The sequence below is a fragment of the Pezoporus flaviventris genome, unplaced genomic scaffold (assembly GCF_033815535.1).
Source record: "Pezoporus flaviventris isolate CSIRO_AGI_PZ_B2104156 unplaced genomic scaffold, CSIRO_AGI_Pfla_v1 ptg000147l, whole genome shotgun sequence".
NCBI classification, from domain to species: Eukaryota; Metazoa; Chordata; class Aves; order Psittaciformes; family Psittacidae; genus Pezoporus; species Pezoporus flaviventris.
In genome coordinates, this window is record NW_026892695.1 from 265231 (window position 1) to 288963 (window position 23733).

General features: G+C 45.9%; 1 protein-coding gene across 2 annotated transcripts in view; it reads right to left on the minus strand.

Annotated features, from left to right (window-relative positions):
- The window catches only part of LOC133282942 (ran-binding protein 10-like), a 70214-nt gene that overhangs the window by 41023 nt on the left and 5458 nt on the right, over window positions 1-23733 (minus strand). Inside the window, exon 1 of one of the 2 annotated variants that reach the window (XM_061479313.1) lies at window positions 7183-7549. The exons of the other annotated variant lie outside the window; for it this stretch is intronic. Coding sequence (XP_061335297.1) covers window positions 7183-7198 — 16 coding nt within the window. The 5' untranslated portion in view covers window positions 7199-7549. Of the gene's footprint in view, window positions 1-7182; window positions 7550-23733 lie in introns of those variants that run through there. 2 annotated transcript variants of the gene reach the window in all.

Below are 23733 nucleotides of genomic sequence, written 5' to 3' on the forward strand. Positions count from 1 at the left end.
TCACTTGGGGGCAACTGAAAAGTAACATCCTGAATATGTGTGCTTGTAAAACAGCTATTATTAGAGGTTGTGATTTTGTGTATAAAACCACCTGTATTTACTAGCTAGTTGCTAATAAGAAACTGCACCTTGTATTGTATAGATTTGTCACTTGTAAAAGAGATGTTAGAGTATGGAAATTTGCTGCTAGAAAATGCTAAGGCAAAAGCTAGAAAGATTTTAATACAATGGTAGTCTTATAAAGCAGGTGATGGAACAAATTAAGAGGGTGGGAGAATTCCACTGGGAAGAAATGACTTTGGCTAGTCCCTCACTGCCATCAGCATCTTCAACATGCTGCTGCACCCTGTAATAGTTACTCTGCTAATGTAAATTTGTGTGTGCCTTGCTGTACTAGCGACTTGTTACTGGATGAAGCAGGTGAAACTGTGCATTGACAACAAGGTGGAAGGACTGAGGCTGACCAAATGCCTGCTACCACAATCAAGGGCAAGACTGGGTTGGCTTCTGTGTTTGCCACCAAGAAGAACCTTTAGCTCTGCTGTTGGCTGCAACCCAGCAGGCGTGGAGCGGTGGGGACACATGCCATGCCAGACCTTGATGTGAAGGATCAGAGAGCTATACAGCCTGTTACCAGAGAGACATACAGCAGAAAAAAGGGGCAGGCCCAGCAGCCTCTAGTTGGCATATGTTGGAGATATAATCTAGCCCAGATCCCCTGCTCAAGTAGGGTCATCCAAACCATATATAAAAAGGTAAGGGGGGAAGATGTGGAGACAGTGTTCTCACGGGAGAATGCATAATTGGTACATAAACTTTGAATAGTCCTGAAAGATACAGCAAGGCCATGAGAGGCCTGAAGAAGCTTAAGCAAGCAAGATAAGAGGCTGGAATTCATCAAGTTAATGAGAACTGTGGACTGTTGGCAAGCTTTCAAGGTTGAGTTCTCACACCTGTGTTTAACCAATTATATGTTAGTCACTAAGGGTCTTCAAAACATGTATCCAATCATAATATGCCAAATCACTGTAAGTGCTTCAGCTGGGGCCTTGGCTCAACTAAGCAGACTGGGTTGCTGAGTTGCTAAGCAGACAATTCTACATCGAAGGCGATTTCTGATTTGTTTTAATGTTGACTCTGTAAGACATGCAACACTGCAGAACCTTTTGTTGTTGGAACAGGGACATGGACGTGAAGAGTTTGATGGAATGTGTTGTATGAGTCTCTCTGATTATGCTAATTTGATGCACGCACAGCTGAGAACCCTGGCTCAGCTTACCCAACAATAGTAAATGAGCAATATCCTAAGAATAACTAGATGGTTGTCTTCACGGGGCATTACAGGTTGAGTCAAACACTGCGGTTTAAAGTATTGCACTTATGTATCATTGTTAGGTTAATCATCGTAGCTATTAGACTTGCTTATAGTTGTGTGATAAAACAGGTGAACAGAATAACCCACAATGCCTTGCTCGCACAAAGAAAAAGGGGGGAATTGTTGCAGAATGACTCTAAGAGCAGGACCATAGAGCCCTGGAGGACTGTGCGAGCAAGGCAGGGGGTGGCCCCCACAGGTAACCGGAAACCGGACATGGGAGGAGAATGTGGAGGAAGCTGTGTGGGGCTAACCAATACTGTTGTGCCAAGGAGGAGTGGCTGAATACCACTCCTATATATATGTGAACTGCGTCACAAATAAAGTAGAAGTTTGCTTATCACCCATATTGGGTTGGCCTGTCTGCTTCTCCTCGCCGCTTACACTCAAAGGTCCCTGGTGCTTAGTCCTGAGGAGGACCCAACAAAGTGCAAGTAGAAAATGCAAAGAAAACAGGCAAGCAAAGAGGATTATAAGCAATGATCATGTAAAAGCAAGTACTCAAACCTCTCCTAAGAGATCACAAGGCTTCCTTCAGCCATTCTTGAATAATTTGAGTGGTTTAACTAGAAACCTCAATGGCCTCAAGTTCTTTAAGAGCTACAACACTAAGAGCAAAGCAGGGGGTTGAGGGGCAGGTAAATTGAATGTCTCCATGTTTCTTTACAGCATTAAACCTTCCTTATGGATAATAACAGATAGAAGGAACAGAATTTGGGTTTCTCTGTGGTGCTCCAAGGTTCCCTACACACTCCACAAGCATCACACGAGTAGCTTTACTTCAGCCCGATGTGCACAGAGCACAACAGGCAGCCTGCCCATAGCCTGATGCCTGCTTGCCCAGCCTTGACATGTGGAGTCTACACTGTCAACAGCTTGGACTGCCACTGCTTCCTGATCCTTTTTTTCATAGAATCACAAAACAGACTGGGTTGGAAGGAACCTTCAAAGCTCATGCAGTCCATCCCCCTGCAATGAGCAGAGAAATCTTCTTCTAGATCAGGTTGCCCAGAACCACATCCAGCCTGGCCTGGAATGTCTCCAGGGATGGTGCATCCACCACTTCTCTGGGCAACCTGTGCTAGGATTTTACCACCCTCATTGTACAAAATTTCTTCCTCAAATCCAGCCCGAATCCCCCCTCTTTTAGTTTAAAACCATCACCCCTCACCCTGTTGCAACAGGCCCTGCTGTCTCTCCCCATCTTTCTTATAGGCCCCTTTTAAGAACTGAAAGGCCGCAATAAGGTTTCCCCAGAGTCTTCTCTTCTTGTCGTGGTTTAAACCCAACCGGTAACTCAGAACCACAAAGCCACTCGCTCACTCCCCCCCCTTCCTCCCCCTGCTCCCAGAGGGATGGGGAGGAGATTCAAAAGAACGTAAACCTCACAGGTTGAGATAAGAACAGTCCAGTAACTAAGGTATATTATAGCACTACTAATAATAACGATAGGGGAAATAACAAGAGGTGAGAATATAAAACTAAAAAGGGAAAAAAAAAACCCACAACAAGAAGACAAACCAAAACCTAATAAACACAAGTGATGCACAATCCAATTGCTCAGCACCAACCAACCAAAACCCACCCAAACACAGCACTGCACCAGCTACTAGGATGGAGAAAAATAACTGCTACAGCTGAACCCAGGACACTTCTCCAGGCTGAACAAGCCCAACTCTCTCAGCCTTTCCTCACAGGAGAGGTGCTCCAGCCCTCTGATCATTTTTGTGTCCCTCCTTTGGGCCCTTCTCCAACAGGTCCACGCCTTTCCTGTACTGAGGACTCCAGAGCCAGATGATTCAATACTCCAGGGGGGTGGGGGGTTGTCCTGGGTTCAGCAGTAGCAGTCATTTTTCTCCTTTGTGGTAGCTGGGGCAGTGCTGTGTTTTGACTTCCAGCCTGGGAACAGTGCTGGTGATACTGATGTTTTCGGTTGTTGCTAAGTAATGTTTACCCTGACCAAGGACTTTGTGAGGCTCATGCTCTGCCAGGGAGGAGGGGAAGCCGGGAGGAAGCAGAGACGGGGCGCCTGACCCAGGCTAGCCAAAGAGGTATTCCATACCACAGCACGTCATGCCCGGGGTGGGGGGTAACTGGGAGTTACCTGGAAGGACAGGGTCAGACTTGTTTCTTGGCAAGTGGTATTGTATTCTCTTCCCTTGTTATTTTCTCTTATCATTGTTGTCGTTGGTGGTAGCGGTGGTGATATGTGTTGTACATTGGTTGCTGGACTGTTCTTGTCTCAACCCGTGGGAGTTGCACTCGTTCGATCCTCCTCCCCATCCCTCACGGGAGCATGGGGAAGGGGAGAGCCTGGGGGGGGGGGGGGGGGGGGGGGGCGATTGCTCTCAGCCTGGCACCACTCACTGGGAGTGAGTGAACAAGCTGTCTGGCTAGGGTATAAACCACGAAAGGGGTGTGTGTCTCACCAGAGCAGAAGGGCAGAATCACTTCCCTTGACCTTTCCCACCCATCTGTCTTCCTAATGTGTTAACAAGTTGCAAGAAGGATAGACTACAGCATGTCCTGGGTTCAGCAGTAGCAGTCATGTTTTTCCTTTGTGTTAACTGGTGCAGTGCTGTGTTTTGACTTCTAGTTTTGAGAACAGTGTTGGTGAAGCCGATGTTTTCGGTTGTTGCTAAGTGATGTTTACCCTGACCAAGGACTCTGTGAGGCTCATGCTCTGCCAGGGAGGAGGGGAAGCTGTGAGGAAGCAGAGACGGGGCGCCTGACCCGGGCTAGCCGGGGAGGTATTCCATACCACAGCACATCATGCCCGGGGTGGGGGGGTAACTGGGAGTTACCCGGAAGGACAGGGGCTTCCAGGTGGAACTCGCTTTCTTGGCCGGTGGTATCGTATTCTCTTCCCTTGTTATTTTCCCTTACCATTGTTTTAGCTGATAGTAGCGGTGGTGATTTGTTGCTGGACTGTTCTTGTCTCAACCCGTAGGAGTTGCACTCTCTGGATCCTCCTCCCCGTTCCTCCGGGAGCGGGGAAGGGGAGAGCCCCGGTGCGGGGGGGGGGGGGGGGGGGGGGGAGACGGACACAGACCTCGATTGTTGTCAGCTCGGCACCACTCACTGGGAGTGAGTGAACAAGTTACCTGACTGGGTTTAAACCACGACACAGCATTAAAATTACATCTAAACTAAAAGCAAAACTTTGATTTGCTTTATTTCCTCAACATAGCAAATAGAGTAGAAGTTATAGCTGAGGTATATTTACTAAAGAGGCAAAGAAGTACAAGTTCCATGGTGTAAGACCTTACACTAAGACAGTGCACAGAAATCCCATGTGACATTTTGGTCAACTATTTTTAAGTATGGTTCTGGAAGAGCTTTGCAGCAGGGCAAATACCATAAGGTATTTTAAGACAGCTTGATCAGCTGCATGAACAGTTAAACAAGCTTAATAGCAATTACTTCTTAAGATAGAAAAATCAAGCTGGATGTCCAAAATGTTGACTTAGCCAGGAGGATTTGAAATCAGACTCAATTTAATCCCATATTTCAGGGCGCTTGCTGGTTGCTCTAGAAGCCAGTGGGAGGCCCTTCTTTTCTCAGGTTGTTCCCTTCCCATTTCTGTTTAAGCCTTAGAAACTGTGAAAGCTTGGCAAGGATTTTCTTTTGCACGTCTTCAGTGTGGGATAACAGCCACTTCCTGAACTTGCTCTGAATTTCAATGTTTTCTTTCAGTACAGGGAGTAAGACACTGGTGCTTGTGATACACCCAGTGGTTAGAGTTCAGGAAAAGGTCACCACACATTGTGACAAATCAAGAAAACATGGCAAATAGGGACAGGGTGAATGAAGAGCCAGGGATATTTGGTCAGAGAGAAGACCACAAAGCAGTGATAAAGGTCTTCATGTACACAAAGATGAAAGAAATTAGTTATTCTCCACCTCCACATGATCCAAGAGTAATGGACTTTGACTACATGGGAGATTCAGCTTAGTCATCAGGAAAAGTTTCCAACACAAGTACAGTGCTGGAATAAGTTACAGAATCACACAGAATAGTTACGGTTGAAAAGGACCTTAAGATAATCTAGTTCAACCTCCCTGCCATGGACAGATATAGCACACACTAAACCATGTCACCCAAGACTCCATCCAACCTGTCCTTTAACACTGCCAGAAAGGTAATGGAATGCTGGTTTAGACACACACCTTTCAGGCAGGACTGATGCATAACTGAATTAGCTTCAGATCAGAAGATTCAGTGAGGTCCCATCTTGCATATTTATATTTACCATTGGGACTAAGTCCTGTAGCACAAGTCCTTCATTTGTCACTGGAGTCACAGAGAGGAACAACAGAAGCATAAACTGATACATGGAAATTAACTTCTTTAGACAGAATTGAAGTAGAAAGATGCCCTGGGATCTGTGAAAGATGACAGGGGAAAAAAAACAAAAAACAAAAAACAAAACAAACCCAAACAAAACTGTTTTCATGGTTTAAGCCCAGCCGGTAACTCAGAACCACGCAGCCACTCACACGCTCCCCCCTTCATGCCCCCTGCTCCCAGAGGGATGGGGAAGAGAATGGAAACAATGTAAATCCCACGGGTTGAGATAAGAACAGTCCAGTAACTAAGGTATAACATAAAATCACTACTGCTACCACCAATTATAATAATGATAAGGGAAATAATAAGGGGAGAGAATACAGTTGCTCACCATGTGCCAACTGATACCCTGCCTGACCCGAGCAGCCATCTGGGCCTTTCAGGTAACTCCTCCCAGTTTACATACAGGGCATGATGTGCTGTAGGATGGAATACCCCTTTGGCTAGTTTGGGTCAGGTGTCCTGGCTCTGCTTCCTCCAGGCTTCCCATGCCCCTCCTCACTGGCAGAGCACGAGACTACAAGTCCTTGGTCAGAGTAAACGTTACTTAGCAACCACTAAAAACATCAGTGTTATCAGCGTTGTTCCCAGGATGAAAGTCAAAAACACAGCGCTGCACCAGCTACTAAGAAGGAGAAAAGTGACTGCTATAGCTGAACCCAGGACTACGGGTCATTTACATTCGACTTCATCTGGATCTACAGGCGCATTCCTTGCATCCGGCCTACGACAGATCATCTCTACAATGGCTGATTCCCTCAGAGACTGGATGCTTCTCTCTATCGTGGTCCGCTCTGCTGACCGACACATAACATCATCCTTGTATGGAAACCTTTCTTTCATAGCTGCCAAGAGCCACCTCCAAAGCCTGAGGGCTCATTTCTCTTTTGCAATTGCTTTGTCAGTTCCCCCTTCCCTAGGAAGTGATCCCAGCTGCTTGGCTTCCCTACCTTCTAGTTCGTGACCATCAGCCCCATTGTCCCAGCATCAGAGCAATCAGCTGAAATATTTTCTCATATCCGCAGCTCAATCAAGGACTGGGATCAAGAAGTCACCCAACACAAGTGATGCCCAATACAGTTGCTCACCACCCGCTGACCTGAGGAGCCTGCCCAACCTGAGGAGCCATCTGGGCTTTTCAGGTAACTCCCCCCACTTTCTATACTGGGCATGATGTGCTGTGGGACGGAATGCCCCTTTGGCTAGTTTGGGTCAGGTGTCCCGTGTCTCTGCTTCCTCCTGGCTTCCCCTCCTCCCTGGCAGGGCATGAGACTCAAAAAGTCCTTGATCGGAGTAAACATTACTTAGCAACAACTAAAAGCATCAGTGTGTTATCAGCATTGTTCTCAGGCTAAAGCTAAAACACAGCACTGCACCAGCTACTAAGAAGGAATAACTGTTACAGCTGAACCCAGGACAAGACTGATAACCAGAACAAACTTGAACATTGACTTACCAGGAAGCCTGTTCATGCTGACCCCTTGAGCAGAAAGTCCTACTCCTATGTACCTTCAAAAAACCAAATAAAGTATCAGTCAAACACAGAATGGCCAAGCCACCAGATTTCCTGCAGCAGAAACAGAGCAGTAAAAAACAAAAAACCCAATCCACACTCATTTAAGGTCAATGTTGAAATCATTTTCCCATTACTTTTTCAGTCTTTTCTTGAATGCAAGATAAAATGCCAGTCTGCTTTAGTGACTGACAGCTTTCCAGTATAGAACTACAGCTACTCTTTTGCTGTTCATGTGTAGGAAGAGGACTGGAAAGCAATTGGCAACTAAACTAGTGGGGATTTTGAGTTTTGTTGTTGGTTTTGTTTTGTCCTTTGTGGGTTGTGTTTTTGTTGGTTTTGGTTTTTTTTTTTGGTTTTGTTGTTTGTTTTTTTTTTACTCCATATATCAGAAAAAATACCCCCACTTATATAGGTGGTTAACAAGAACGTAAAAAATACCTAAGGGCATCTATAGTATATGGGGACAAATGTCTATCTAGCTTAAGGTATTGCCTCCAGGAACAGCTGGCAGTGGATGCACAGGATACAGCAAACGGTTGTACTTTCCAAGAGCATTCTTTCGTTGTCCAACACATTTTACATATTTCCAAAGGTGTTCTTTCTGTATTTCACACCTCAATAGATTTCCTCCCATTAATTTGACCACTTTCTGAACCTTTGCAAGCTCTTTAAAAAGACAACATCCACCACTCAATTACGGTCCAAGCTAGCTTTGCTTGACGCTTGCATTTTAAGAATTAGAAGACAGGGGAAGAGCATTTATCTGTTAACTTTACTCAAGGTTCTGACGGTCCTCATTCATAACCTACTCTGCAATGGTCTCTTCTCATGTTTGACTACTCACAGTCCACTCAGTTGTTCATCTTATGGAAGCTCCTCTATACATCTTAATACTCTTGCTACACTTCTAGTTCTGTTATCCTCTTTGAGAAGCCAGGGGAAACCAGAACTGCGAGCGTCATTCCGTCATTCACAACACAAATGCACATGGTGATTATTACAGACAACAGTATAATGACGTCCTTGATTTTGGTTTCTATTCTTCCCCTTCCTGGTCTCTATTATTGCTTTTTGTTTGGTTTGGGTTTTGGTTTTTTTTTCACTGCAGATGAGAACTGAGCTGAACAGCTGCTCACGTCCTCGGTTCCAAATACTCCAAGCCAGTTTTGTGTATACAACAAATTCAGAACTAGTTAAGCAGTACTTACAGACCTACTACTTGCTTGTTTGCTTTTTTTTTTTTATGAATAAATTATAACATTAAATATCATTCAATGTAAACCTCTGCAGAGCCTGTGTGCCTATATCATCCCTGGTTTTGGAGGTTTCAGGTGTGGACAGACTCTATCTGAGGTATCCATTAACTGCAGTCTCTTTTTGAGGGATTCCAAGAGACTCTTAGAAGAGGGTGCACAGAAAAGTTAGCACCCACTTCAAACAGGAAGGAAAAAAAAAATAAGTAAAAAAAAATAATCTTTTTTAGGGGTCTGGGTAATGATACATTTAAACCCATTATCCATCATACATAAAATATATACCTTAAATAAAACCAGGCAAAAGTGACCACCTAAAACCATCTTCTCAGCAGTGAACATGGAATACTTGCGACTGCCCCCCCAACCAGATCAGAAAAATACTGCATCAGTAGATCAATTCCAAATAGAGCAGAGAAACAAAAAGAACCCCAACAAACCACCAAACAAACCACAGACACATGCTAGTGATTCAGGCAGAACGGTCTTGTTTCCACTTACCAGCAGCCTTGGCGGTTACCATAGCACTAAATTCTTCCAGATTTCTCCTGCACCTCAGCCCAGCTGCTTTTTAAAATTTGATTATACTAAATCAGCAACACTTCCCACAAGCCATAACATCAGCTCTGCCTTTCATACATACACCAGTTCTCCTTGGCCACAGCAGGTGAATGAAGGACCTTGGTAGCAAGCCTTCATGCGAGAAAATGCTCACTCTACACACGTGTCTGCACAGCACACGACCAGCAGAATTGCCAATAGCTTTCCCTCTAGATCTTACAGCATGCTGACAGAATGGGCTGCATCTCCAGCAGCATGAACAGCAGGTCGAGGGGATTCTTCCCCTCTGCTGTATTCTGGGGAGACACCCCCACCCACAGTCCTGCATCAAGCTCTGGGGCAACAGCACAAGAGGAATGTGGAGCTGTTGGAGCGCATCCAGAAGAGGTGGAACGAGATGAGTTTTAAGGTCCCTTCCAACACAAGCCATTCTAGGATTCTATGAAGATTAAGTTCAAAAAGACAAAGTTTTTGGTTCCCTCCCCCAGTTCCCAAGTACTTCAGCAGTAAACATCAGCATGCATGCTACTCCAGCCCAGTGACCTTTAAAGAGGACAGCATCACTTCTGGCTCCTAAGAAAATTTGTGTGGTGGATTCTGCAGTGCAGAGACTTAATATACACAAATTTAAGGTTTTGCTCGATTCTACCAATAAAAGGCTGTAATTGGATAAGAGATGGAAAGAGCCAAAGTGATGACTGTACTTCCAAATAATAATTTAACTCCTAAAGAAACGACCTCACCTGGAGTATTGTGTGCAGTTCTGGTGTCCTCAACATAAAAAGGACATGGAACTGTTGGAACAAGTCCAGAGAAGGGCCACAAGGATGATCAGGGGACTGGAGCACCTCCCGTATGAAGATAGGCTGAGAAAGTTGGGGCTGCTCAGCCTGGAGAAGAGAAGGCTGTGTGAAGACCTCATGTCGTGGTTTAAACCCAGTCAGGTATTTGTTCGCTCACTTCCCCCCCCTTTCTTGCCCTCCCCCTGCTCTCGGAGGGACGGAGAGGAGAATCGAAAAGAATGCAACTCCCACGGGTTAAGAACAGTTTAGTAACCAAGGCATAACACAAATCACTACTGCTACCACCAATGATAATAATGATAAAGGAAATAACAAGGGAAGAGAATACAACACCTCAGCACCAGCTGACCGATAACTCGGCCCCCAAGCCCGACCAAGCTCCGACCGATACCTCCTCCAACCCTGCAGTCTCCCAGCCCTTCCGGCTAACTCCCAGTTACATCCTGGGCATGACGTGCTGTGGTATGGAATACCTCTTTGGTCAGTTTGGGTCAGGTGTCCTGTCTCTGCTTCCTCCCAGCTTCCCCTCCTCCCTGGCAGAGCATGAGGCTCACAAAGTCCTTGGCCAAACCAAAACATCCTTGTTATCAGTTCTGTTCCCAGGCCGAAAGTCAAAACACTGCACTGCACCAGCTACCAAGAAGGAGAAACATGACTGCTACTGCTGAACTCAGGACACCTCATAAGCAGCCTTCCAGTATCTGAAGGGGGCCTATAGGGATGCTGGGGAGGAACTCTTCATTAGGGACTGTAGTGATATGACAAGGGGTAACGGGTTAAAACTTAAACAGAGGAAGTTTAGATTGGATATAAGGAGGAAATTCTTTCCTGTTAGGGTGGTGAGGCACTGGAATAGGTTGCCCAGGGAGGATGTGAATGCTCCATCCCTGGCAGCGTTCAGACCAGGTTGGACGAGGCCTTGGGTGATATGGTTTAGTGTGAGGTGTCCCTGCCCATGGCAGGGGGGTTGGAACCAGATGAACTTAAGGTCCTTTCCAGCCCTAACTATTCTATGATTCTATGCATTTACTCAGCCAGGAAGCACTGTATATTCTCACTGGGCAGAAATTATCCAAAAAGCTACAAGCAAAGTTATTTCACAGGAGTGACAATATTTGACTAACCTAACTTCAAACACAGGGATCTCTCAAAGAGGCTGTTCTAAGCAGTCATCGTCGTCATCATCGTCATCATCATCATCATCATCATGGCTTGACTTTGCAAAGGGCTTTACCCACGCTTACTACAAGCGCGCTGATGACTGAAAAGGCCAATGTGAGATAGGCAAATCCGGCTGCAAAAAGCACAGTGAAAGGTCTCCTTGGGTGGTATAGGCGGGGCCCAATTCTTTCTATGCTGTCTTTTCTCCTCGAGACTAGTTCTGCGTGAGTTCTCAAAGGAGTCAACGGCATTATGTATGGTGTGTCTCCAAGTCTCCTGATTGGAGGCCAAGGTGGACCACTGATGGTAGTCAATATGGCCAAGGCTAAGGTATTGTTTCAGGGAGTCCTTATATCTCTTCTTTGGGGCACTTCTCTTGCGGCTACCGGTGGCAAGTTCACCGTAAAACACAATCTTAGGGAGGCAGTGATCCTTCATCCTAGAGACGTGCCCTGCCCAGCGCAGCTGCAATTTCAGCAATGTGGCCTCAATACTGGTGACACCTGCCTGTTTGAAGACAGTAACATTTGACACATAGTCAGTCCAATGGATGTTTAGAATTGCACAGAGGCAGCGCTGATGAAAGCATTCGAGTCGTCGCAGGTGATGGCGGTAGATGACCCATGATTCAGACCCATATAAAAGAGTAGACAGTACAATGGCTCTATAGACACTGATCTTTGTACTTTTCTTCAGGTATTTATTGCACCAGACTCTTTTATGGAGTTTTCTGAAGGCTCTATATGCCTTTGCTATTCTGCTGTCTATCTCTTTGTCGATCGTGGCATCCGAGGAAATAATGCTTCCCAGAGAGCTGAACTGACTTAAGCTCTGACTCGCCAATGGTAATGTGGGGATGATGGTAATCTTCTTTGTGGTGCAGGTTGGTAGAGAACTACTGTCTTCTTCAAGCTGACTTCCAGCCCAAAAAGCTCAGCCGCCTCCACAAAGCAAGATGTTAAACGCTGCAGAGCTGCTTCTGTGTGGGCAACAAGGGTGGCATCATCAGCAAAAAGCAGTTCACAGACAAGGTGATTTAGGGTCTTAGTGTGGGCCTTCAGTCGCCTTAGATTGAATAGGCTACCATCAGTACTATATCGAATATAAATGCCGTTTTCACAGTCACAGTATCACAGTATGCTAGAGATTGGAAGGGACCTCAAAAGATCATCTAGTCCAATCCCCCTGCCAGAGCAGGAACACCTAGATAATGTTACACAGGAATGTGTCCAGGCCAGTTTTGAATGTCTCCAGGGAAGGAGACTCCACAACCTCCCTGGGCAGCCTGTTCCAGTGTTCCGTCACCCTCACTGAGAAGAAGTTTCTTCTCAAGTTTAAGTGGAACCTCTTGTGTTCCAGTTTGTACCCATTACCCCTTGTCCTATCATTGTTTGCCACTGAGTAGAGCCTGGCTCCATCCTCGCGACACTCCCCCTTTATATATTTATAGACACTAATAAGGTCACCCCTCAGTCTCCTCTTCTCCAAACTATAGAGACCCAGCTCCCTCAGTCTTTCCTCATAAGGGAGATGCTCCACTCCCTTAATCATCTTCGTTGCCCTGCGCTGGACTCTCTCCAGCAGCTCCCTGTCCTTCTTGAACTGAGGGGCCCAGAACTGGACACAATATTCCAGATGCGGTCTCACCAGGGCAGAGTAGAGGGGAAGGAGGACCTCTCTCGACCTACTAACCACCCCCCTTCTAATACACCCCAGGATGCCATTGGCCTTCTTGGCCACAAGGGCACAGTGTTGGCTCATGGTCATCCTGTCGTCCACTAGGACCCCCAGGTCCCTCTCCCCTACACTGCTCTCTAACAGGTCGTTTCCCAACCTATACTGGAACCTGGGGTTGTTCCTGCCCAGATGCAGGACTCTACACTTTCCCTTGTTATACTTCATCAAGTTATTCCCTGCCCAACTCTCCAGCCTGTCCAGGTCTCGCTGGATGGCAGCACAGCCTTCTGGCGTGTCAGCCACTCCTCCCAGCTTAGTGTCATCAGCAAACTTGCTGATAGTACACTCAATTCCCTCATCTAAATCACTGATGAATATATTAAATAATACTGGTCCCAGTACTGACCCTTGAGGCACTCCACTAGTTACAGGCCTCCAACTAGACTCTGCCCCATAGACTACAACTCTCTGGCTTCTCTCCTTTAGCCAGTTCACAGTCCACCTCACTACCTGATCATCCAGACCACACTTCCTCAATTTAGCTGTGAGGATGCTGTGGGAGACTGTGTCAAATGCTTTGCTGAAGTCAAGGTAGACCACATCCACCGCTCTGCCATCATCCATCCACCGTGTTATTTCCTCATAAAAGGCTAAGAGATTGTGTAAGCGGCGAGGAGAAGCAGACAGGCCAACCCAATATGGGTTATCATTATCAACTTCTACTTTATTTGTGACGCAGTTCACACATATATAGGAGTGGTATTCAGCCACTCCTTCTTGGCACAACAGTATGGGTTAGCCCCCCACAGCTTCCTCCACATTCTCCTCCCAGGTCTGGTCTCCGGCCACCTGTGGGGGCCACCCCCTGCCTTGCTTGCACAGTCCTCCAGAACTCTATGGTCCTGCTCTTAGATTCATTCTGCAACAAGATTGGTCAAGCATGATTTCCCCTTGGTGAAGCCATGTTGACTGCCCCTCGTAACCCTCTTATCCTTGATATGCCTTAAGATGGCACCAAGGATAAGGTGTTCCATCACTTTCCCAGGGATGGAGGTGAGGCTGACCGGTCTATAGTTACCCGGGTCCTCCTTCTTGCCCTTTTTGAAGACTGGAGTGACATTTGCTTTCCTCCAGTCCTCAGGCACCTCTCCCGTTTCCCAAGACTTGGTAAGGATGATGGAGAGTGGTCTAGCAATGACTTCTGCCAGTTCCCTCAGCACCCGCGGGTGCATCCCATCTGGACCCATGGATTTATGGATGTCCAGACTGCTCAACTGGTCTCTAACCCAGTCCTCATCGACTAAGGCAAACCGCTCCGTTCACCTGACTTCATCTAAGGTCTCAAGGGTACAGGGCTCTTCAGGACTGCCTGCAGCAGAGTAGACAGAGACAAAGAAGGCATTCAGTAACTCTGCCATCTCTGTATCTTCTGTCACCAGGGCACCCATCCCGTTCATCAGTGGGCCTACATTGCCTCTGGTGTTAGTTTTATTTGCCATGTATTTGAAAAAGCTCTTTTTGCTGTCCTTGACTCTTCTCGCGAGGTTTAATTCTAAGGAGGCCTTAGTCATCCTAGCTGCCTTCCTACATCCTCTAGCAGCAGCCTTATATTCCTCCCAAGTGGCCAGCCCCTCCTTCCATGACCTGTAAACTCTCCTCTTCCACTTGAGCATACCCAGCAATTCCCTATTTAGCCACGCAGGTCTCCTGGCCCTCTTCCTTGACTTCCTACGTGTCGGGATGCTCCCATCTTGAGCTCGGAAAAAGCAGTCCTTGAATGCCAACCAACTATCTTGGGCCCCTTTACCTTCAAACAGCCTTGCCCATGGGATTTCCCCTAGCAATTGCTTGAAAAGGCCAAAGTTTGCCCTGCTAAAGTCCAGGGTTGCAATTTGTTCATCAAGGTCTACCGTAGCCCTTTGGAGCATCATGCTGAAGAAGATTGTGAATAAAGTTGGTGCGAGAATGCAACCTTGTTTCACACCACTGGTTATTGGGAAGGGCTCAGAGAGTGCATCGCCATATCTAACTTGGCCTTGCTGATCCTCATGTAACAGAATAATCATTTTGAGGAACTTGGGGGGACAACCTAATCGTTCCAAGATCAGCCACAGGCCTTTTCTGCTCACAGTGTCAAAAGCTTTGGTGAGATCAATGAAAGTTACATAGAGCCCCTTATTCTGTTCTCTACACTTCTCCTGCAGTTGTCTGAGAACAAATACCATGTCTGTGGTACTTCTATTAGCTCTGAAACCACACTGACTTTCAGGTAGAAGTTCTTCTGCGATAGCGGGTACTAATCTGTTCAATAGTATTCTTGCAAGAATTTTTCCAGCAATGGAGAGCAGAGTTATACCTCGGTAGCTTGAGCAGTCTGACTTTACACCTTTTTTCTTATACAGAGTGATGATGATTGCATCACAAAAATCTGATGGTAATTTACCTTGTTTCCAACAGCACACAACTAGCTCATGAAATTTAGCATGAAGTGCTTGGCCTCCATGCTTCCAGATTTCAGGTGGGACTCCGTCAACCCCAGCTGCCTTGCCAGTTTTCAGCTGCTTTATAGCCTTAAGAGTCTCTTCCATGGTAGGGGCTAAATCCAATTCATTTTTCACTGCATGTTGTAGAATGTGCTGGATTCCTTCGCCTTGGACTACACGGTTAGCACTAAAGAGTGTTTGAAAATGTTCAGACCAACGATTCAGGATGGAGATTTTATCTGCAAGAAGCGTTTGGCCATCTGCAATAAGTAAGGGGCTTTGAACCTGAAATGTGGGTCCATACACTGCCTTCAGAGCCTCATAGAATCCTCTGTGGTCACCCAGATCTGCACATAATTGAGTCTTTTCTGCTAGGTTGAGCCACCACTTGTTCTGGATGTCTCAAAGTTTCTGTTGGAGATTGCTACATGCAAGACAAAAGGCTGCTTTTCTTACATGGCAAAGTGGCTGAGCAAGGTGTGCTTGATGAGCATATCTCTTCTTTGTCAGCAATTCCTGGACCTCCTGCTTGCTATCGTCAAACCAGTCTTTGTTTTTCTTTAAGGAGAACCCAATGGATTCTACAGAGGACTGCAGGATGCTATTTTTAATATGTTGCCAAAGCGCTTCAGGAGAAGCATCTATAAGCTGGTCTTCAAGCCTAGTTTGAAGGTTAGCCTGAAAGCTGTCCCTCACTGCAGCTATTTGGAGATTATTAACATTGAGCCTCCTCCTCGGAATGCCGCCCCTCTTAGGTTTGGGCTTGAAGTGGAAATTCAGTTTGCAACGCACAAGGCGGTGGTCTGTTTGACATTCTAACGGGCTAACCTCTTCTTTTGACCAAGGTTTAGTTCGAATTCTTAATAGAGCCAGTGGTAAACCTTGGTACCAATATAAATTTGTTTCCCGACATATTTTACTAATCTGTTGTTTAATCAGATGGTTCATTTTTTCTACTTGCCCACTGGCCTGAGGCCTGTATGGAACATGTAGTTGCCAATCAATTTCTAATCTTCTGCTAATTTCTTGTGACAATTTTGCACTAAAGTGTGAACCTCAGTCAGAAGAAATAGCCGCTGGCACTCCAAATCGAGGTATTATCTCGTTAAATAATGTTTTAATCACTTGTTCTGCATTATTTATCCTACAACAGAATGCTTCTGGCCAGCCTGAAAAAGTACCCATTAACACCAACAAATACCGATAACCTCTTTTTCTCGGTAATTCAGAAAAATCTATTTGCCACTGCTGTCCCAGATATCAAATTGGGACAACTGGGAGCAGAAGTTTTCTATTTTCAGTTTTAGGATTATTCTTAAGACATAGCTGACATTGTTTTGTCACTAATTGAACTATAGTCTATAGATTTCTTCTTACAATTTGTTTATTTAAGTATATATACAAAGAGTTACTACCCCAATGAGTTTTATTATGCTCCTCCTGAACTAACTTCCAGAGTTGGTTATAGGGGATTACAATTCGCCCATCAGATATCTGAACCCCACCCTCTTTGTTTTCCTGTCCTTTTAGATCTTCAATTAATTTTCTATCCTCTTCTGAATACCTAGGTTTAGATTTCTCAATTGTTAGTTTGCTGTCAGGGATTAAGGACATGATTTGAGATTGCTCAGATGCCAGTTTGACTTCAAAATCGGCCAAATTATTTCCAATTTCCTGATCGGAGTCACCTTGTTGATGTCCTTTACAGTACATAATAGCTACTTCTTCAGGTAGCTGAACAGCTTCCAGTAGTCGTAGCATTTCTGTAGCATGTTTAATCTGTTTCCCTTGTGTGCTCAAAAGTCCTCGTTCTTTCCAGATAGCACCATGTGCGTATACCACACCAAATGCGTATTTAGAATCAGTCCAAATATTTATCCTTTTATCGGTAGCCAATTCCAGGGCTCTTGTTAATGCCATTATTTCTGCCTTCTGGGCAGAGGTGTTCTCCGGTAAAGGTTTAGCTTCTATTACCTGTGAAATGGTGGTAATGGCATATCCTGCCTTTCGTTCACCATTATTCATGAAGCTACTACCATCAGTAAACCAAGAATCAGCATCTTCCAGAGGTTTCTCTTTCAAGTCTGATCGGCTCGAATATACAATCTCTATAGGGGCCAACCAGGCATGTGTTAGTGGTTCCGTTGATTGCTCCCGCAAAAAGGATGCTGGATTCACAACATTAGTGACCACAATTTGACAACTGCCGCCACAGCTCTTGCGCATCCGGGCCATCCTTTGCTCGCTTTATCCAGCTGTTTTGAAAACTATGCCACTGCCCTTCTATAGGGTCCTAGTTTCTGAGCAAGGACCCCCAAAGCTATTCCCTGTTCTTCATGGGAATATAGCCAAACGGATTTAGTCACAATCAGAAGTCGCAGAGCTGCAGTTCTCATTAGCTCTGTTTTTAAATTTCTAAAAGCCCCCTCTGCTGTATCAGTCCATTCTAAAGAGGGAGGGTTTCCCTTCAACAGTTCATATAGTGGTCTTACCAGAACACCATAATTATGGATCCAAAGTCTGCACCATCCAGTCATTCCCAGGAATGTCTGGAGCTCCTTGACGGTCAACGGTCGTGGAGCCTGACAAATGGCTTCTTTTCTAGCAGCTCCAAGTTCTCTCTGTCCTCCTGTTATTTCATACCCCTAGGTAGGAAACTCGGGTTTGGGTTAGTTGGGCCTTTTGTTTGGACACCCGATAACCATTCAGTCCTAGGAAATTTTAATAATTCCACCATCCACTGGATACATTCTTCCTTCATTTCTGTAGCAATTAATAAGTCATCCACATATTGTAACAGAGTCCCCGTCTGAGCAGATGGCTTCCATGACTCTAGTTCCAGTGCTGATTTCCAAAAACTGCTGGACTGTTTTTAAACCCTTTAGGTAATACCATCCAAGTTAACTGAGTTTCCCTTCCTGTGTCAGGATTTTCCCATTCGGAAGCAAATAATTTTGGCTTTCTTAGAATCATAGAATAGTTAGGGAAAGGACCTTAAGATCATCTAGTTCCAACCCCCCTGCCATGGGCAGGGGCACCTCACACTAAACCATCTCACCCAAGGCTTCTTCCAACCTGGCCTTGAACGCTTCCAGGGATGGAGCACTCACAACCTCCCTGGGCAACCCCTTCCAGTGCCTCACCACCCTAACAGGAAAGAATTTCTTCCTTATATCTAATCTAAACTTCCCCCGTTTAAGTTTGAACCCGTTACCCCTTGTCCTGGCACTACGCTCCCTAATGAAGAGTCCCTCCCCAGCATCCCTATAGCCCCCCTTCAGATACTGGAAGGCTGCTATGAGGTCTCCACTCAGCCTTCTCTTCTCCAGGCTGAACAGCCCCAACTTTCTCAGCCTAAAGGACGCTTTCTTTGGCTAATAGTAAGCAAAAGAAAGCGTCCTTTAAATCCAGGACAGAAACACATTTCTGATTATTGTTCAATTTAGTCAATAAGTCATATGAATTAGATACTATCCTCTGCAATTCTGTTGATTGCTCCGAGATCTTGAGCCAATCTGCAACTTTTTCATCACATTTCTTTACTGGCAAGACAGGAGTATTATATTCCTATTCACATTAAATTAATAATCTATACTTTAAAATTTATCAATGATTTTTTTTATTCCCTTTGATCTTCTAATTTTAAGGGATATTGTTTTAATCTAATTGGGCAGCCCCCCCCCCATCCCCCCTTTTATTTCAGTTTTAACAGGCAAAGCATTTTTTCACTTTACCAGGAACTTAAGATGCCCATACTCACAGATATACCTGATTAAGGTTTTCTTTTATTTCAGGGAGGTCCTCCTGTATCCACTAAAATTCCACTTTATTTCCTCTAGTCCCTAGTTTTGATTTAACCAGTGGATCTGCTAGGGTAGATTCTCCAGGTCCCCGTCAGTCTAGTCCCAATTCAGCCACAGGAGCCACCCCACGGCACTCCCTGCCCAGGGCAGTCCCACTTCCAGCGTCCAAACTCCCCATAGCACGCACACCCATCCGCTTCCACAGAAGAAGAGCCCACTCCCCCACCTCTGCGCGACATCCCTCTTCCCACCTTCAAACACAGGAGCTGCTCGAGCTCCCCTCCTTTCCCCCTTGGTTTTCCCTCCCCCCCCCCAGTTGCTCACCCTACTCTGCAGCGGCTGCAGATGCCTGCCTCTGCAACAGCACTACTGGTTTAACCCTTTCTTAACTCCGAATGTGAATGTGCTGCTTGTTGCCAGTGACAGCAATCTCTTCCTCCTTATCAATATCAGATAGGACAGATGCAGACGGTGCTCCTCTCAGAGGTACCGGCGATACATAATTTTCCGACCTATCTTCCTGATCACTGTTTTTTAACTTTAAACATCTTTCCCCAATATCACAGGCTGAACAACATTTCTCCATCTTAACTTCCAGTTTTTCCCTGTCCTTTTCCAAAGCCAAAATTAAGGAATCTGGCAGAGCTATATTAAGTTTGCATTCAGTCTGTCACTCCATGTGGTTTCTTAAAGTGAAAAACATACCTGCACACATTACTTCATCCCATTTTCCTTACCCCCTCAAAACAACATTAATTGTAACAATGTATTATAGTTCAGAGTTCCATTTTTAGGCCATTTTTCCTGATCTTCCAAAGTATACAAAGGCCACCATCGGTTACAATATTTTACCAATGTTTTCTTATTTACCGAGCCCCCGGGAGACTCTCCCGGTTCTTTCCAGTGTGCCAAAACGTGCCCTAAAGGACTCTTCTTCATGATGTCTTCACTCTGCTGATTTTACATTATCAATCTCTCACTCACACACACTAGGGATGCCACAGACACACTCCACACAGTTACAACACTTGAAAAACAGACAGAGACTAAAATTCTATCAAACAAACCACAATTAATAACACAGTTATAACATCCTGTCACCGATACCAAAAATCACAAGACCAAAATCCTTAATGTAACAAACCACAAAATAAATCAAATACCAACAAGATCCAAAACCATTTCCACAAGACATCCCCTGCATCTTGTAGGACCCAAACCACAAGATGCCCCCTGCTTCTTGTGGATGTATAGCAAACGGACGCTAGCAGCCGGGTATACGCCTTTACCTACGAGATTTCCTATCTCGATTTATGGAAGGCTGCCAAACCTTGCGTACGCTTACCAAACCAAACCAATTTAGTCTTTATGTAAGGATGCCCCCTGCACCTTACAGACTTGCCCTGGGTTCAGCAGTAGCAGTCATGTTTTTTTTCCTTTGTGTTAACTGGTGCAGTGCTGTGTTTTGACTTCTAGTTTGAGAACAGTGTTGGTGAAGCCGATGTTTTCGGTTGTTGCTAAGTGATGTTTACCCTGACCAAGGACTCTGTGAGGCTCATGCTCTGCCAGGGAGGAGGGGAAGCTGTGAGGAAGCAGAGACGGGGCGCCTGACCCGGGCTAGCCGGGGAGGTATTCCATACCACAGCACGTCATGCCCGGGGTGGGGGGTAACTGGGAGTTACCCGGAAGGACAGGGGCTTCCGGGTGGAACTCGCTTTCTTGGCCGGTGGTATCGTATTCTCTTCCCTTGTTATTTTCCCTTATCATTGTTTTAGCTGATAGTAGCGGTGGTGATTTGTTGCTGGACTGTTCTTGTCTCAACCCATAGGAGTTGCACTCTCACGATCCTCCTCCCCGTTCCTCCGGGAGCGGGGAAGGGGAGAGCCCCGGTGCGGGGGGGGGGGGAGACAGACACGGACCTCGATTGTTGTCAGCTCGGCACCACTCACTGGAAGTGAGCGAACGAGTTACCTGACTGGGTTTAAACCACGACAAGACTATACAAAAGAAAATAATACCTTTTATGAAGATGGCCCTTGTCTGCTCCCGCAGCGGTCCAAATGAGCCAAGGGGTCCCTCTGGGAAAAACTCCCGAGGGCCCTTGGGAGTCCTGTCCTCAGCGGGTCCTGCAGCTGAGCAGAGAGGGTCCCATCTGGGGTGCCAAATTGATACGGAGAAAACTCCAGGAACAGGCTCGCCAAATAAGTTTTCAAGTTGACAAGCAGGTGATCTTTATTGTGGCGCCGGGAGACACGGGAGATATCTCCTCCTACCATGTGCCCCCATACTGCTACACAAGACGTCCTTATATAGTCCCTGGGCATACATACATATTCCTGAGATTAGGTATGGGTTACATTATTTTCCAGAAAGTTCCCCACATGTGTACAAAATTGTGGTGGTGGTCTATGAGGGTCGTTTACTTCTTCCAACAACCTTCATCACTTCTGGCAGCCTTTGAAGCACACACAGTAGATGCTCATACCAGTTTAATTGGTTCGTTAGCACCAGAGACATAATAATCCTCCTGTCCTCCTACTTATCAGTTAGTTTAACTGTAGCCCATCCTGGACACCTGCCATTCCCAGAAACTCCTTATCCTTGCATCCTGTTCTTCTAGACTGTTTTTCTTAAAACTATGTCAACTGTAACGATTTATCTTGTACAAGAATTCTCAGTATGTTCTCTAGCTGTACTCTATTATTTTTCTGTGTATCATGCACCTCAGTAATTTTCCATTGCTACCGTTACAAAGCAATCAAACTTAACATTACTTAAAACTGATTCTAGAGGTTTATATATTCAATTTTGTAATTTTGTGCCCCCCTTGTCTCATCACGCAGGTAAAACCATAGGGTGGCCCGTGGCATATACCTCCTATATTTTCTCTCTCAAGCAGTATTACGCCTTTTTTTAATAGCCGAGACATGGGTTGGTACCCGTGGGGAGCTGGAGAGATCGGATAGATCGTCTCTCAATTGTTTGAACTCGTGAGACAGTTTTTCCACAGTTGAAATGATGGAAGGGGTAAGACTGTCTTCGAACTCTCAGAGTTGACAAATCATTTCATCCACTGTTGGTGGTGCTATATCATTCCAGGTTATTACTGCCAATGAGTGGGCATATGATGATGGCGCATTCCGTGTAAATTTCCACCATATGGGTCGTACACATTCGACTTCATCTGGATCTACGTGTCTTTTCCCGGCATCCTGCTTGCGACAGATCATCTCTACAATGGCTGATTCCTTGGCCGAACGACTCATAACATGTATGGAAACCTTTCTTTCACAGCTGCCAAGAGACGCCTCCAAAGGCTGAGGGACTGTTTCTCTTTTGCAAATGCTTTGTCAATTCCCCCTTCCCTAGCAAGTGATCCCAGCTGCTTGGCTTCTCTACCTTCTAGCTCGTGACCGTCGGCCCCATTGTCCCAGCATCGGAGCAACCAGGTGATGATGTGCTCCCCTGGTTGACAGGTAAAAACTTTTTGCATATTCCATAGCTTGGTTAAGGTCCTGGGTCAAGAAGTCACCTCTTCTTCCTCTGATTCACGTACTAATAACTCCTGGTCAAATGCTGTCCCGGGTGATGAGTACATTGTTTCTTCATCTTGCTTCATCTTTCTTGCCTCTTTTTTGCTTTTCCCCTTGCGTACAGGGGCAACCGATACTGGCACAAACTGGTCCTCTGGTTTAGCTGCAGTGATTATCACTGAGGTCAGAGTGGCTACAGTATCTGATGTCGGGGTTTGGGTAGCTGCTGTACTTGTCACTGGAGCTGGTGCAGCTGCTGTGCTTGGAGATGGAGGAGCTGCGCTGTCTGTTACGGTCGAAGTTTGAGTAGCTGCTCTATTCGTCGCTGGGGTTGGTGCAGCTGCTGTGCTTGGAGCTGGAGTAGCTGCACTGTCTGTGGCGGTCGGAGTTTGAGTAGCTGCTGTACTTGTTGCTTGGGCTGGTGTAGCTGCTGTACTTGGAGTTGGAGTAGCCGAGTTGTCTACTTTAGTCAAAGTTTGAGTAGCTGCTGTACTTGTCACTGGGGTTGTTGTAGCTGCCGTATTTGGAGTTAGAGTAGTTGCATTGTCGGTTGCTTTGCCAACAGATCCAGAGACATTTTCTTCCCTTTGAAGGTGCTGGACAGTGTTGAACAGGGCTCTGTAAGCATAGGCCAAGCCACAACACGTTGCCATGATTTGTCCCTCTCTGGTATGACCAGAATGACAACACACCTCATTTAAAGGTTTTACTAATTTTTCTGGATTTTGCACTTGTTCAGTGGTAAAGCTCCAAAGCACTGGAGGGGCCCACTGGCCTAGATACTTGCCCATACTATCCCCCCACACCCTGCCACTCATGACTTCCCAGCCTTGGGGAAAATCTCTTGGTCCTCCTATATCGTCGTCTAACCCTAGGCTAGGCTCAAACCCAAGTCTGCTTAACTTTCAAGATCAGACAAAATGGTCATGGGTAAAATACACTCTGTGTGGGTGACAACATGGTGATCCCAATCAGCAGGCAGGTCTCAAGGGTATCCAAGGGCCATTCAAAGCCTTCAGAACTCTCAAATGATGCTGTAAATTGTCTGGTGGGGGGCTGGGAAGGTAAGGGAATATCTCCTGCATAGGCTGACCACCCGAGGAGGGAAAAAAAGATGTGTAATTGCTAAACACTTCTATTATATACCTCCCAAAGTATAGAGGTGGTGACCACGCTGGGAACGCAAGCCAGATCAGTTTCATCATCAATGAGTCTGT